Source organism: Scyliorhinus canicula, chromosome 20 (genome assembly GCF_902713615.1).
Source record: "Scyliorhinus canicula chromosome 20, sScyCan1.1, whole genome shotgun sequence".
Classification (NCBI taxonomy): Eukaryota; Metazoa; Chordata; class Chondrichthyes; order Carcharhiniformes; family Scyliorhinidae; genus Scyliorhinus; species Scyliorhinus canicula.
In genome coordinates this window covers 62,641,491-62,655,713 of record NC_052165.1, presented here as the reverse complement: position 1 = coordinate 62,655,713, position 14,223 = coordinate 62,641,491, and the positions used below count along the sequence as shown (strand labels likewise).

At 45.2% G+C, this 14,223-nt stretch overlaps 1 protein-coding gene across 4 annotated transcripts in view; it reads right to left on the bottom strand.

Annotated features, from left to right (window-relative positions):
• The window catches only part of ptprz1a (protein tyrosine phosphatase receptor type Z1a), a 256,830-nt gene that overhangs the window by 91,472 nt on the left and 151,135 nt on the right, over window positions 1-14,223 (bottom strand). For all 4 annotated transcript variants that reach the window (XM_038781321.1, XM_038781324.1, XM_038781322.1 and 1 more), the window contains exons 9-10: window positions 12,536-12,720; window positions 12,257-12,389 (exon numbers count right to left, since the gene is read on the bottom strand). In XM_038781321.1, coding sequence (XP_038637249.1) covers window positions 12,257-12,389; window positions 12,536-12,720 — 318 coding nt within the window. The remainder of the gene's footprint in view (window positions 1-12,256; window positions 12,390-12,535; window positions 12,721-14,223) is intronic.

Genomic DNA, 14,223 nt, shown 5'->3' with positions numbered 1-14,223 from the left:
TTACCCAAGAAGTGTTGAGGTCCCTAGTGGCCTCATGCCTGAGGCAAAGATCCATTTTTTTTTCCTCCTCAGTAAAATTATATATTTTCGAAACTACAGCACTTCGGTAGAACAAATTTGTGAGGCACATATCTGAATTTTGTAGGCAGTTTATGTAAGAATGCTACATTCAAAATAGTTTTTTTCATAATTAAAAACACTCAGTGCCATGGATAAATGTAGGAACCCAGGTACTAACAGTAGAGGTTAGGATTTTAAAAGTATGCAGGATATGCCCATTCACATATCTTGAGGGAAACCTGTACTGCACATTCTGTTTCCAAGATTAAATTAATTGCACATAGCTATCGGAAAAAAAATGCCGCTTGTACGATTTACAATGCAGCCAGCAATGTCTGGCGTTGACACAACCTTCATATCAAGATCAATTCATTCCACTTCTTCCTTCAAATGGGTGGCATGAATCTTCTAAAACCCTGCATTTTTCCCACTAACCTTCTTTAAAAATGTCTATAGTAAACAAATGTTACAATAACCGGATGATCTTACCTTTGTTTTGCCACGTGCAATGCTGAAAAGAAATGGTGATGAGATTCCCAACTTCCCTGTAGTTAGATAGCACTGGTTGTGAAGTATTATCCAATTGCAAAACATCCTCAGTAGCTTCAGGCATTTTTCACAATGGTAAGCAAATTCAATTAAAACATAGCTTTATTTACCACAAACAATACACGCACACTGATATAAGCATGTCCCAAATAGATATAACGTGGCTCAACAGCCGTTAATAAGAGATAATCATTAGAAGTGACATGTTATTTAAGTAGCGTAAAGTAAGTTTTTGACTTAATATTTTCCACTGTGGTATGAATAAAGTTTACAAGGTTAATCTATTAAACATTCTGTATACTCAATATGGAGACCACGTTCATTTATTGTGCTCTTCACTCCAATTTTCTTGCACGGAATGGAGCAGGTGATTTATTAATTGTTTTCCTTCCTGGCACTTGCAGCCCATCTGCTGCATATTTTCTATCTCGGAGCTATATGTAGAGATGAAGGATAATAGGAGTTTGTTTGCAGGAGCTTTAAAAAAAGTTTGTTTTCTCATGTCTCTAGCAGCAAGTTTCCAGCTTTCTTCATTTTTCTGAATCCACACCCAGACTTAATTAATCGAACACAGTCAGCATCAATTGTAAACAGACTCACATAATCAAGCACAGGTAAATTGAACACCACATGCTTGTCAAAATTCTGAGCAATCTACACAAGCAGTGTTTCCATTGTTGTATATTGAAAACACAAGGTTATTTTTGGTGGTGCCATGTCCAAAATACCTAAGCCTCTCAAGTATACATTGAGGTACAGATGGAATTTGACCTGTTGCCTGAAGAGTGCAAATAAGGTTACTGTTGTTTGTTCAGTTTAGCCTCCTTTACCTCATTGGGTTCTAAAATCATAGAATACCTACAGTGCAAAAGGAGGCTAGTCGGCCTATCGAGTCTGCACTGACCTTCCAAAAGAGTACTCTACCAAGGCCCGATACCCTGCCCTTTCCCCGTAACCCTGCAACACAATTAATCTTTGGACACCAAGCGACAATTTAGAATGGTCAATCCACCTAACCTGCACATCTTTGGACTGTCGGAGGAAACCGTAGCACCCGAAGGAAACCCACTGTGACATGGGGAGAGTGTGCAAACGCCACACAGTCACCTAAGGTCAGAATCGAACCCAGGTTCCTGGCGCTGTGAAGCAGCAGTGCTAACCACTGTGCCACCATGCCGCACCATTGAATGGGAAGTAACCCAGCCCCCAGTAATCTATCTATTTTTCTAGTGAGATGAACATGAGAAATTGTTATATTTGATATTATTTTGCAGTAATGTTACGAAAACCTGGGTTAGGATGTACACAGATTGAGGGCGAGATTCTCCGGTCGCCGGCACCGATATTGCATTCGGCGGTCAGCCGGAGATTCCCCGTTTGCACCGAAATCGGGGCGGTTCCGCTTTTGCGATGCTCTGCCCCCTCAAAAACAATCTATTTGGGGAGTACGCCGCAAGCCATATGGACTGCCTCAGGATGTCACCTGAGGCCCTCTCGCGACGCTCCGCCCCCAAAGGGCTGAGTTTCTGATGGAGTGGAACACTTATTTATTTTTGGTGGAACCCGCGTGGCGTAGTGAGTCCAGCACCACCACAGTTGGGGAGGGGAGTGCCCTTTCTGCTGGTAGGAAGGGCTTCAGTGGGGGCTGGGAGGGACTGGTGGGGGATGATCATGGAGTGGCGAGGGGTTTACTGGGGGCATTATTTGTCAGACTGGGTCTGCACACGGCCAGCGCTGTTCGCATGCGCAGCCATGGATCTGGGAATTCTCCGGCCGTATCCACAGATATAGCTGGGGGCTTTATGCTGTGCGGCTGCTAGCCCTCCCCACTGGACGGAGGATCGTTTACAAATTGCAAATAGTTGGGTTCTCATCCAGGATTCTAACGTTCTGTCCCATTAGTAAGCCTACTTGGGCAGTCAATAATCAACAGTTCCCTGGGATTAGTGCACACTGCTCTGGCTTATTAGCGTCTGCAAAGGAGGTGAACCTGATTCCAATTTCTCGATGCCAAGCATGTCATCTTGAAACCATCTCAATTCCAAGCAAACCCCTTCCCCCAAGGATGGCCATCCATATTCACTCATTAGAGAACTGACATTTCCAAGTTGGAACCCTTGCTAGGAATATCACGGTAACAAAAGGTTTCTCCTGAGTGGAAGGGAAGGTTTATTATTGTGTGTGTACAATATTTTCCTGATCACAGTATAAACACATTGTCCCAATCAAACAATGGTTTCATCAGGTGAAGGCAGAGCGATCAACAAAACATTGTTACCGATCTGAAAACCAATCAATACCGAACACTGAATAAATAACAAACAACTTTGGTACCAGTCCTCCAGTTAATGTCCTGCAACAATCGTCAATCAGAGTTTCTACACCAGGTAGCTGATAATGTCATCAGCAACAGAAGGAAAACCCACATGGTTAGGCAAGGAAAGTGCCAGCCAGATTGATGTGCTGGACATCAAAATCCATTGTTTCTTATCAGATACGTTCATCATGAACTTCTTAAACCAGGTCCTCACATGAGAAATTTTAGAAATGACACAAGGCTGGGAGGAAACTGCCACCACCAACAAGGTACTCAGCATTTGTTTAGTGTACCCCAAAGCTGTCTCTAAAATGGTTTCCCCTTTTCTACCACAAAGGTGGCTCGCAGTTTGATTCTAGACTGAAATAAACTTCTGTAGCAAGCCCCGGAGCTCTAAGATGGCTAAAAATATCGAAAGCAAACACAACCAATTCTTCAAAAATTAAGTAAAAGGCATCACCAATTTGAAAGAATGTAATGCACTGATGAAACTAAACATGTTTTTCACGACGATAGCCAACCTCTATTATATCCTGTAATATGTTTGAAGCAAATGTACAAATAAAAAGTACGCTAAAAAATACACAAATGGAAGCAAAATATTAACTATATATCTTTTAACATAGAAGGATAGCCCTGTGAAGTAAAAACTCCAAACTTATAGGAGAGAAGAGGGGCAATAACAAAACCTTGGGAGCACTCGGAATGAAATGTGGGTCCAAGACTCCCATTTTAAGAGAGCTGGGCCAGGATTCTCCCCTACCCGGCGGGGCGGGGGGGGTCCCGGCGTAGCGGAGTGGCGCCAACCACTCCGTCGTCGGGCCTCCCCAAAGGTGCGGAATTCTCTGCACATTAGGGGGCTAGGCCTGCGCCGGAGTGGTTGGCGCCACGCCAACTGGCGCCAAAACTGACGCCAACGGCCTTTGACATCGCCGTCCGGCGTCAGGGCTGGCCGAAAGGCCTTCGCCGGTTCGCGCATGTGCCGGTGCCTCAGCAGTAGCTGATGTCACCACTGGCGCATGCGCGGTAGGGGGGTTCTCTTCCGCCTCCGCCATGAAAAAGAGTGCCCCCACGGCACTGGCCCGCCCGCCGATCGGTGTTCCCCGATCGTGGGCCTGGCCACCGTGGGGGCACCCTCCGGGGTCCGATCGCTCCGCGCCCCCCACCCAGGACCCCGGGGGCCCGCTCGCGCCGCCAATCCCACCGGCACCAGAGGTGGCTGAAACCACGTCGGCGGGAGAGTCCTCTCAGCGGCGGGACTTCGGCCCGTTGCGGGCCGGAGAATCACCGCAGGGGGCACGCCGATCGGCGCGGCGCGATTCCGGTCCCCGCCAATTCCCGGGTGGCAGAGAAGTCCGGCCACAGCAGGGGCGGAATTTTCGCCGGTCCCGGGCGATTCTCTGACCCTGCGGGGGGGTCGGAGAATTTCGCCCCTGATTTGAATTCTTCGCTCACCAGTTTAAATGACTGGGTGTAACGGAGTAATTCTATTGACCTATACAGAGGCGGACCTTCACTTTTGGGGGACTATGCTCTCCCTCTTGGGGGTGTGGCTCCACATTCTGGTGTCGTAGCTGCTGGTCGCAAATGGCATTGGACCCCGGCCCCAATGACTGCTCCCACTAGCCACTGCTCCCCGATTCCCCTGGACACGATGTCAATGCTTGCCTGCCCTTCATCGCATCTCCCGACTGCTGGTCTGCTCACCTATCAGCTTTCGTTCAGGTGGCCGGGCCTTGATCCTCAATGGCAGCATGTGCTCCTGGCTGGCTGCCTGGTTGCTGATGGCTATCTGGCCTCTGCTTTCTCTCTCTCGCCCTCACTGCCTGGTTCGGTGGCTGCCCAGCCCAGCCCTCTCACTGCCATCTCTGTGTGGCTGGCCTCTAGCTCTGGTCGAGGCACCCCGCTCCCTTTGGCCAATGCTCCCTGATTCCCCAAGACTCGATGCCAGTGCTTGCCTGACCTCATTCACACCTCCAGACTGGTGCTCTGCTCATATCTAGACTCTTGCTTGGGTCGCCGGGCCACTGGCCTCGGCCCTCGACGAGTGCCTGTGCTCCTGGCACTCTGCTGCTGCTAGCTATCTGGCCTGGTGGCCTCTGTTCTTTTTGGTTGGTTGCCCGTCCTGCTCAGCCCTGGCCAGGAGGTCAAGAGTCACCCCACTGCTCTCCTGCTCCCCATTGGACAGCGCCTCCTCCTTGCCTTATTGAAAGCTTTGCAGATCCGACTAGACCACTGCCTGCTAGACCGACAGCCAGAAACCCGGCTGTTGCTTTGCACCTTTACTCAATGAAAGTTCAGAAACTTCATACCAATTCGGAGAGGGCAGCACACTAGCACAATGGCTAGCACAGTTGCTTCACAGCTCCAGGTGTGATTCCCTGCTTGGGTCACTGTCTGTGTGGAGCCTGCGTGGGTTTCCTCTGGATGCTCCGGTTTCCTCCCACAGTCCAAAAATGTGCAGGTTTGTGTCCAATAAAGTGAGATTGGGTTACTGGATTACGGGGATAGGGTGGAGGTGTGGGTTTAAGTGGGGTGCTCTTTCCTTGGGCTGTTGCAGACTCTATGGGCCGAATGGCCTCCTTCTACACTGTAAATTCTATGATTCTATGATCTGTATCTGAATAAGTCTCCACCCCTCTCAACATCTGGCAAACTGTTGTCCCACTCTAAAGGGGAGTCCACAAATCAGGGCCCGATGTTGTTCTGTGTTGCCTGCTGATAAGCTCATTCTAAGGGCCCGCCCCATTGGCCGGGGCCCTGCGCTGCAGCGATATGTGTTTCATTGAAAGTCCGCCTCTGGTCCCATCAGAAGTTGTAAACCCTTTTGGACTTCTATATTTGGCTAAATGCATAAAGTTGATCTCTTTGGCATATAGATGAAAACATAAAATATTAGAATAAGAACACATTAGTGTGGACCCACTTAGACTTTTAAATACACACAAATGTGAGTGAAAATGTGGATGATGCTAAATGCACATAGAAAGAGCAGTAGACACTTTGAGTAACATATGCTGAAATTTAAGGCAAACAAAACAAAATGCAGCCAAAATAGGTCACACATGGAAATTCTTTATGCTTCATTCACTTTATGGAGTTTTATAGGTGCATTAAAAAAAAATCATTCACAAGCTTGGCTCAACAGAATGATCACCATCCCAGCCTCAGTAACCATGACATGACTAATGATCTGTTTATTTCTACAGAATGGCTGCGAGGAATTAAAGTGCCTATCACGGCATATTTCTGCAGCCACAAGTATGAACAGATCCTATTCCTTTAAGTTGCGGTGTCTTTTGGTAATTTGGGCTAAATATCCAACTCAAGCTTACACTTATCTGCCCCTCATTCAGAAGCTGGTTAAACCTGGTCCAAGGAAGTAATAACCTTTGTAACACTTTATTTTTGTGAACGTATGAAACATCTGGAAAACTGAGGTTATAAAAAGAAAAATACTTACAGTTACTTAATTTAGTTTAGAAAAGGAAATGTTGTAAACTTCAAAAGGGAGATGTACTTAATGTGGCTGAAAGCAAAAGTTTCCAAAAGCAATCAGGCTTACTGAAGAGGCTGAAAAGATGTCTCATCATGGACACAAATCAATGCAATCAATGTCAGTCTTTGAGAATATACTGATGCCAAATGTGGCTGAGAAAGAGACCTAAGGCAGAGTGAAGGTCAATGCATGAAAATGAAGTATAGCATTCAATGCATGAGTCACAGATCTGGAGTTATGTATTTTTAGGTTTACTGCCTATTGATCAAAAGACAGGACAAATGGCTGAATGAGTTCTTAAACAATAATAGACAACTGAACTGTAAATTTTATTTGCTGTGTACTATTGATTGCTACTGTAATTAATTATCTCAACTCAACAAACATGATCAATATTTCAAGGATAGGATATAAAGATTTATACCAGGAGATTGTATGAATTAAATTTACACAGGTTTATCCTTAGAATTCTAGAATCCCTACGGTGCAGGAGACCATTCAGCCCATCAAGTCTGCACCGACCCTTCAAAAGAGCAATGTCCCGCCCTATTCCCGTGATTCCACCCAACCTTTGGACACTTAAAAGGCAATTTATCATAGCCAATCTACCTAACCCGCACATCTTTGGACTGTGGGTGGAAACCGGAGCACTTGGAGGAAACCCACGCAGACATGGGGAGAATAATAATAACAATCACTTATTGTCACAAGTAGGCTTCAGTGAAGTTACTGTGAAAAGCCCCTAATCGCCACATTCCGGCACCTGTTCAGGGAGGCCTGTACGGGAATTAAATCTACGCTCTGCCTTGTTCTGCATTACAAGACAGCTATTTAGCCCAGTGTGCTAAACCAGACCCAAACCAGAATGTGCAAACTCCACATAATCACCGAGGTCAGAATCAAACCCGGGTCCTTGGCGTTGTGAGGCAGCAGTGCTAACCACTGTGCCACCGTGCCTCCCACATGCCGGGCCTTCTGGGCTCAGAAAATGAGTAGTAGGAGGGACAACAGTTGAAAAGAATTTGATTTTGGTCATGCATATAATTTACTTAAACCATAATTACATTTCACAGTGAATCAATACAGTTTCAGGGACATAATCAGCTAAAATTGGGTTCAGAATCTTCAGGTTTGAGTCCCACCCCAGAACATGACGGCCTTGGAAGGTGTGTTCATAACACAGTCAAACAGTTTGAGTGTCAACCTGTCAAGTCCTTCCAACATGCTAGTAGCAGACGGTAAGAGTGGGAGAGACTCCTGGTCAGCCACACTAGGTGCGCAGTGGCACCCCTCAAGCTAGAAGCCTCTGGCAACAGACTAGCAACTTGTTCCAGGTAAAAACTCGCTATAAGAACAGATTAAAGTTCTTGTGCATCACTAGTGCAACAGAAACAACAAACAACCAATGTATCGCTTGAATGAAGTCTGGTGCAAAGGGATTCATACCAAAACTGGAAGCAGCAGATTTTCTCTTAATCATTTCCAGTGCTTGGTAGATGTTTGCTGCAGTGATTGGAGGTTCTCAACTGATAGTACCCAATAATTAATTTAATGTTCTTCCAATAGGTTCAAACAACTAGTTATTTTGACACATATTTATATTTTAGAAGTATAAAAACATATTCCTCTTCAGTTCATCTAGAAATACTGCGATTCAAGCTTAGATTGAAGTACTGATCACTCCGATAAATCGGTTTAACTGTTCTGTTTTGCAACACCACAGAGTAGGACATAAACAGGATTTTTCTGTATATATTAGCCTGTATGGAATAGCAATGATATACTTGCGTGTCTTGATTGAGGCTTCAGGCTTAGCAATTAGGAAATGCCCAGTAAACCTAGCCAATGGGATTGAGGCAACTTCACTTGCAACTTTAGGTAAATGATACAAAGGCATCAAAGTTACAATGAAGCAGAGGAGAAGGGAAATAGGATTCCGCCTGGCTGCTATAATTATGACAAGGCTTGGTTCTCTTCATTCCCTCCAAACCTTATTAAATCTTGCAAATATAATCAGCTAATTGTAACTAAAACACCTTATCTGAATATACCTCCTTATCAAGCACTCCACTGCAACAACTTGTGTTTGTGTAGCACGTTAAACACCCACATGTGCTTCATAAAAGTATTATGAACAAAACTCACACAAAATAAAGAGATATTAGGTCAGTTGACCAAGGGCTTGGTTGAAGAAGGAGGTTTTTAAGGAGCATCTTAAAAGAGGAAAGGGTGATAGAGAGACGGTGAAATGTAGAGAGGGATTTCCAGAGTTTATGCTCTGGCAGATGATGATGGCCCAATGACCTATGGTGGAGGGATTAAAATCGGGGATTTAGAATTCAGAATTAGAAGTGCACAGATATCTCAGAAGGCTGGAGGAAGTTACAGTGATAGGCAGAGGTGGGTTGGTCCTGTGTAATGAGACAGGATTGATTAATGATCTCATAGTTAGGGATCCTCTCGGAAGGAGATATTATAATATGGTGGAATTTAAAATACAGATGGAGGGTGAGAAGGTTAAATCAAACACTAGTGTTTTGTGCTTAAACAAAGGAGATTACAATGGGATGAGAGAACAGCTAGCTAAGGTAGACTGGGAGCAAAGACTTTATGGTGAAACAGTTGAGGAACAGTGGAGAACCTTCCAAGCAATTTTTCACAGTGCTCAGCAAAGGTTTATACCAACAAAAAGGAAGGACGGTAGTAAGAGGGAAAATCGACCGTGGATATCTAAGGAAATAAAGGAGAGTATCAAATTGAATGAAAAAGCATACAATGCTGCTGTGCAGAGAGACCTGGGTGTGCTAGTGCATGAGTCACAAAAAGTTGGTTTACAGGTGCAACAGGTGATTAAGAAGGCAAATTTTGTCCTTCATTGCTAGAGGGATGGAGTTTAAGACTAGGGAGGTTATGCTGCAATTGTATCAGGTGTTAGTGAGTATTTTGTTCAGATTTGGTCTCCTTACCTGAGAAATGACGTATTGGTGTTGGAGGGTGTGCAGTGGAGATTCACTAGGTTAATCCCAGACCTCAAGGGGTTGGATTACGAGGAGAGGTTGAGTAGACTGGGACTGTACTCATTGGAATTTAGAAGGATGCAGGGGGATCTTATAGAAACATATAAAATTATGAATGGAATAGATAGGATAGATGCGGGCAGGTTGTTTCCACTGGTGGGTGAAAGCAGAACTAGGGGGCATTCCCGTACCAGCCTCCCCGAACAGGTGCCGGAATGTGGCGACTAGGGGCTTTTCACAGTAACTTCATTAAAGCCTACTCGTGACAATAAGAGATTTTCATTTCATTTTTCATTTTCATTTCATTTCATTCATAACCTCAAAATAAGCGGAAGTAGATTTAGGACGGAGTTTCGGAGGAACTTCTTCACCCAAAGGGTTGTGAATCTATGGAATTCCTTGCCGCGGAGTGCAGTGGAGGCCGGGACGCTAAATGGCTTCAAGGCAGAGATAGATAAATTCTTGATGTCGCGAGGAATTAAGGGCTACGGGGAGAATGCTGGTAGGTGGAGTTGAAATGCCCATCAGCCATGATTGAATGGCGGAGTGGACTCGATGGGCCGAGTGGCCTTACTTCCACTCCTATGTCTTATGGTCTTATGGTCTTATGAAGCAGTTGAGGCTCCTTCATTAAATGTTTTTAAGATAGAGAGAGATAGTTTTTTGAAGAATAAAGGGATTAAGGGTTATGGTGTTCGGGCCGGAAGGTGGAGCTGAGTCCACAAAAGATCAGCCATGATCTCATTGAATGGTAGAGCAGGCTTGAGGGGCCAGATGGCCTACTCCTGCTCCTAGTTCTTATGTTCTTTTGATAGAGGGATTTAAAAACAAGAATGAAAATTTTAAAGTTGAGGCAGTGAAGAAAAGAGTGAATGCAACTTCGTGTGAGTAAGGACATGGGCAGCAGGGTTTTGGATGACGTCACGTTTATGGAGGATGGAATGAGGGAGGCATGGAAGGGGCATGTTCAAAGAGTCAGTATAGAGATAATAAAGGCACCCGTAGTACTGTGCACAATTTTGGTACTCTTGCTTAAGGAGGAATATAATTTCATTGGAAGCAGTTCAGAGAAGGTTCACTCTGCTGATTTGAGTTTCGTCTTGTGGAAGGGTTTAGAATGAGTGGAAAGTGTTTAAAAATAAGGGGCCTCCTTTTTAACATGGAAATTAGGGGAATTGTTGTCTTCGAGGGTCATCAGACTTTGGAATTCTCTTCTCCAGCACTGGGAGCTGGAATATATTCAGACCTGAGTTAGACAGATTATTGACTGGCAAAGGAGTCAAGGGTATTTCATAGAATTTCATAGAATTTACAGTGCAGAAGGAGGCCATTCGGCCCATTGAGTCTGCACCGGCTCTTGGAAAGAGCACCCTACCCAAGGTCAACACCTCCATCCTATCCCCATAACCCAGTAACCCCACCCAACACTAAGGCCAATTTTAGACACTAAAGGCAATTTATCATGGCCAATCCACCTAACCTGCACATCTTTGGACTGTGGGAGGAAACCGGAGCACCCGGAGGAAACCCACGCACACACGGGGAGGATATGCAGACTCCGCACAGACAGTGACCCAAGCCGGAATCGAACCTGGGACCCTGGAGCTGTGAAGCGATTGTGCTATCCACAATGCTACCGTGCTGAGGGTATGAGGGTTTGACAGACTGAGCATGTTTCCTCTGGAATTTCGAAGAGAGAGAGGTGATTGAAGTATATCAATTCGTGAATGCCCTTTCAGTGGGTGTGGAAAGGATGTTTCTTCGTGTGAGTCCAGAACTAGGGGGCACTGTTTTAAAATTATGGGTCACCATTTTAGGACAGAGATTAGGAGAATTCTTCTCTCTCAGAGGATTACGTGACTTTAGAACGCTCTGTCTCAGAAGACGATGGAGGCAGAGGAGGTCACCATCTATTTTTATGACGGAGGTAGATAGATTCTTGCTAGGCAAGAGAATCAAAGGTTATCAAGGGAATGTGGAATGAAGAACAGATATACCATGATCTTATTGCGTGGTGGAATAGGCTCAAGGAACTGAATGGCCGACTTCTGCTCATAATTCTCATGATCTTGCAAAGGCGTCGCTGAGGGTTTTGAGGAACAGGCAACTTTGGCTGATATTATGATGGCGGAAATAGGTGGTTGTAGAAGTAGTATGGATATGGTTGGATATAGAGGTAGTTGGAAACTCATCAGGCAAACAAAGAATGATGATCTCACACTGAGTAATAAACCTTTTTGGAAGCACCATATTCACAAACATATTTGCTGCAACATTTTGAATGCAAGGTCTTCTGAAAGAATTTGGAGAGAACACATTGATATTATCTTTAAATCCCAGACAGAAAGCCAATCGAAAGCAAAGGGAGACTGTCCAAAAGATAACCCACAAACTACTACACGAGATTGAGAGAGCAGGCATACTATCAGCAGGCATCAGCTATATTGATCATTGCTTTCAAAAGAAAAATGCCATAAGCAAAGTTAACACAAGCGAACACAAACAGGGGAATCCCACCACCATTAATATAAAAAACAATATTTGACTGACATTTCAATTTGAAAGTTCTATGTGAAATCCAACACAAACCAGGGACTTGTATATCTGTGCATCAGCAACAACCCAATCTTTAATTACAAGAAGAAATTTGAAATAAACATGGATTTCATAACTCGCAAAGAAAGAAGCTCAATTCTCTTTAATTAGGATTGCACAGAGCCCAAAGACTTAATTTAAGTCTATTTCTACAGAGCACAGCACAACAGGAAACCCACTCAATAGGGTGAAAGACTGAAGACTAGGGTTCCCGTTTACCTGGGTCTTCAAATTCCATGGGTATGTCCACAATCAGTTGGTCACTGTACTTTCCATACAGACCATCCGAACATATCGCAACCACTTGAACGACATAACTTGTGTTTGGTAATAAATTGCTGAGGATGGCTCCCTGAAACAAGAGAGGTAAACATCGGGTTAGAATGAGGATCATATTTCAGCTCAGTTTAATATTAAGTTGCTCTTTATATTGACCATCGGTCTGAAACCATAAAAAATATTTTCTTGTGACGGCTAACATTTAGAGCTATACATTACCATGTCCTGATCCCCATCTGTCAGGAACTGGTATCTGGTTTGGTCTTCTCCATCCAATTGTTGATGGATCACAGCATATCTCTCAAGTAATGCGCTGTAAACCACTCTGGGTCTTTGCCAGAGGACAAGCAAAGAGGTGTTATTTCTTGGATCGGCTTGGAGGTTTTCGGGTTCTGAACTGCAAACTTAGAAGACATGGTACAGAGTTACAGCTTGTACACTGAACTAATTCTAGTTCAACCAAAGATTGGTGTGCCGTTATCAAGGGAAGCAAGGTAATTGCTTCCACTCAGTCAGCATCAAACTAGGTAAAATATCACAAAAAGCACAATATGGCTCCCCTCAATCTGACCAAACATATGCTTCAATTACATATCCTCCCTCATTATACAACAGTAGCTTCTGAATCATTATGACATCGATTTTCATCATTACCATCCAGGCACTAAATATCACTTCACTGGAGTGCAGAAGGGAAAATCTGGCCATAGAGGATTTTGGGACCTTGGAGTCTCTGTTACCAGAGTGGTACCCTTGCATTCAAACAAGGAAACAATCCCTCTCTTGCCTATCTCCGTAACCTCAAGAGCTGTGCTCCTCCATTTTTGTCTCTTTGGCATCAGTGGGCGTGCCTTCAGCTGCCTCAGTCTAAAGATCTGGAATTCCTTCCTAAATTTAAGATGCTCCTTAAAACCTGCCTCTTTGACCAAGCTTCTAATCACCTGTCCTCAACATCGTCTTACATGGTGAGATGTCAAACTTTGATAACACTCTTGTGAAGTTCCTCGGGAAGTTTTACCAACCAAGATACCATACAAATGAAAGTTATTGTTGCGATGAAAGCAAAAATCTATCCCTACTTGTCTTTTCGGTATGTCATTTCTCTCCACCACCTGGTGCATGTGCATAGACATTGATCGAAAGCAAGGCGAGGCTCAGTACAAATGACATCTATAATAAAACAGCTTGTTCATAGTCAGTCAACGTGATTCTCCGTTCCTGAGACTAAGGGCTGGATTCTCCGACTTTGAGGCTGTGTCCGGAGCATGTGTCTAGTATTGTGACCAAAACGTCGGCGCCGCACCCACGCCGATGCTCCGCCCGGTGGGGGGGCTAGCAGCCGCACCACAAAAAACCCCTGGGTTTCCCTGCAGATTCGAACGGAAAATTGCTGGGTCCGAGGCTGCGCATGCGCATGGTGGCGACCTGCAGCGGTCGTGTCTTACAGCATCGTGCCAGCCCTGCACGGATCCGGCCTGCCAGATAGTGCCCCCTGCAACCTACTCGCCACCCCGGACCACCCCCTACAAGTCCCCCCAGCCATGGCCAAAGCCCCCCTGGGCCAGCGGAAAGTCCCCCTTCTGACTGTGGTGGAGCTGGGCACAGTCCGCAGCCACCACGCAAGGATTATAAAAGCTCAGATCACAAGTAATCCATGCCGTAGTGAAGCCGGCCCATCGGGGCCGGAGCATCGGGGTGGGAGTTCAGGTGATGTCCTGAGGCTGTCCCAATAGCGTGCGTCATACACCCGATGATGCTGTTTTGGAGGGGGCGGAGCATCTGAAAACAGGCTTCGCCCTCGATTTCTTCCTCAAAAGGGATTCTCCGCCCGATCACCGAATGCGATTTAGGCGTTGGGTGGCAATCATCAACCCGCCCTGTGTTGATGCCAGCGCAGAATTCGTGGT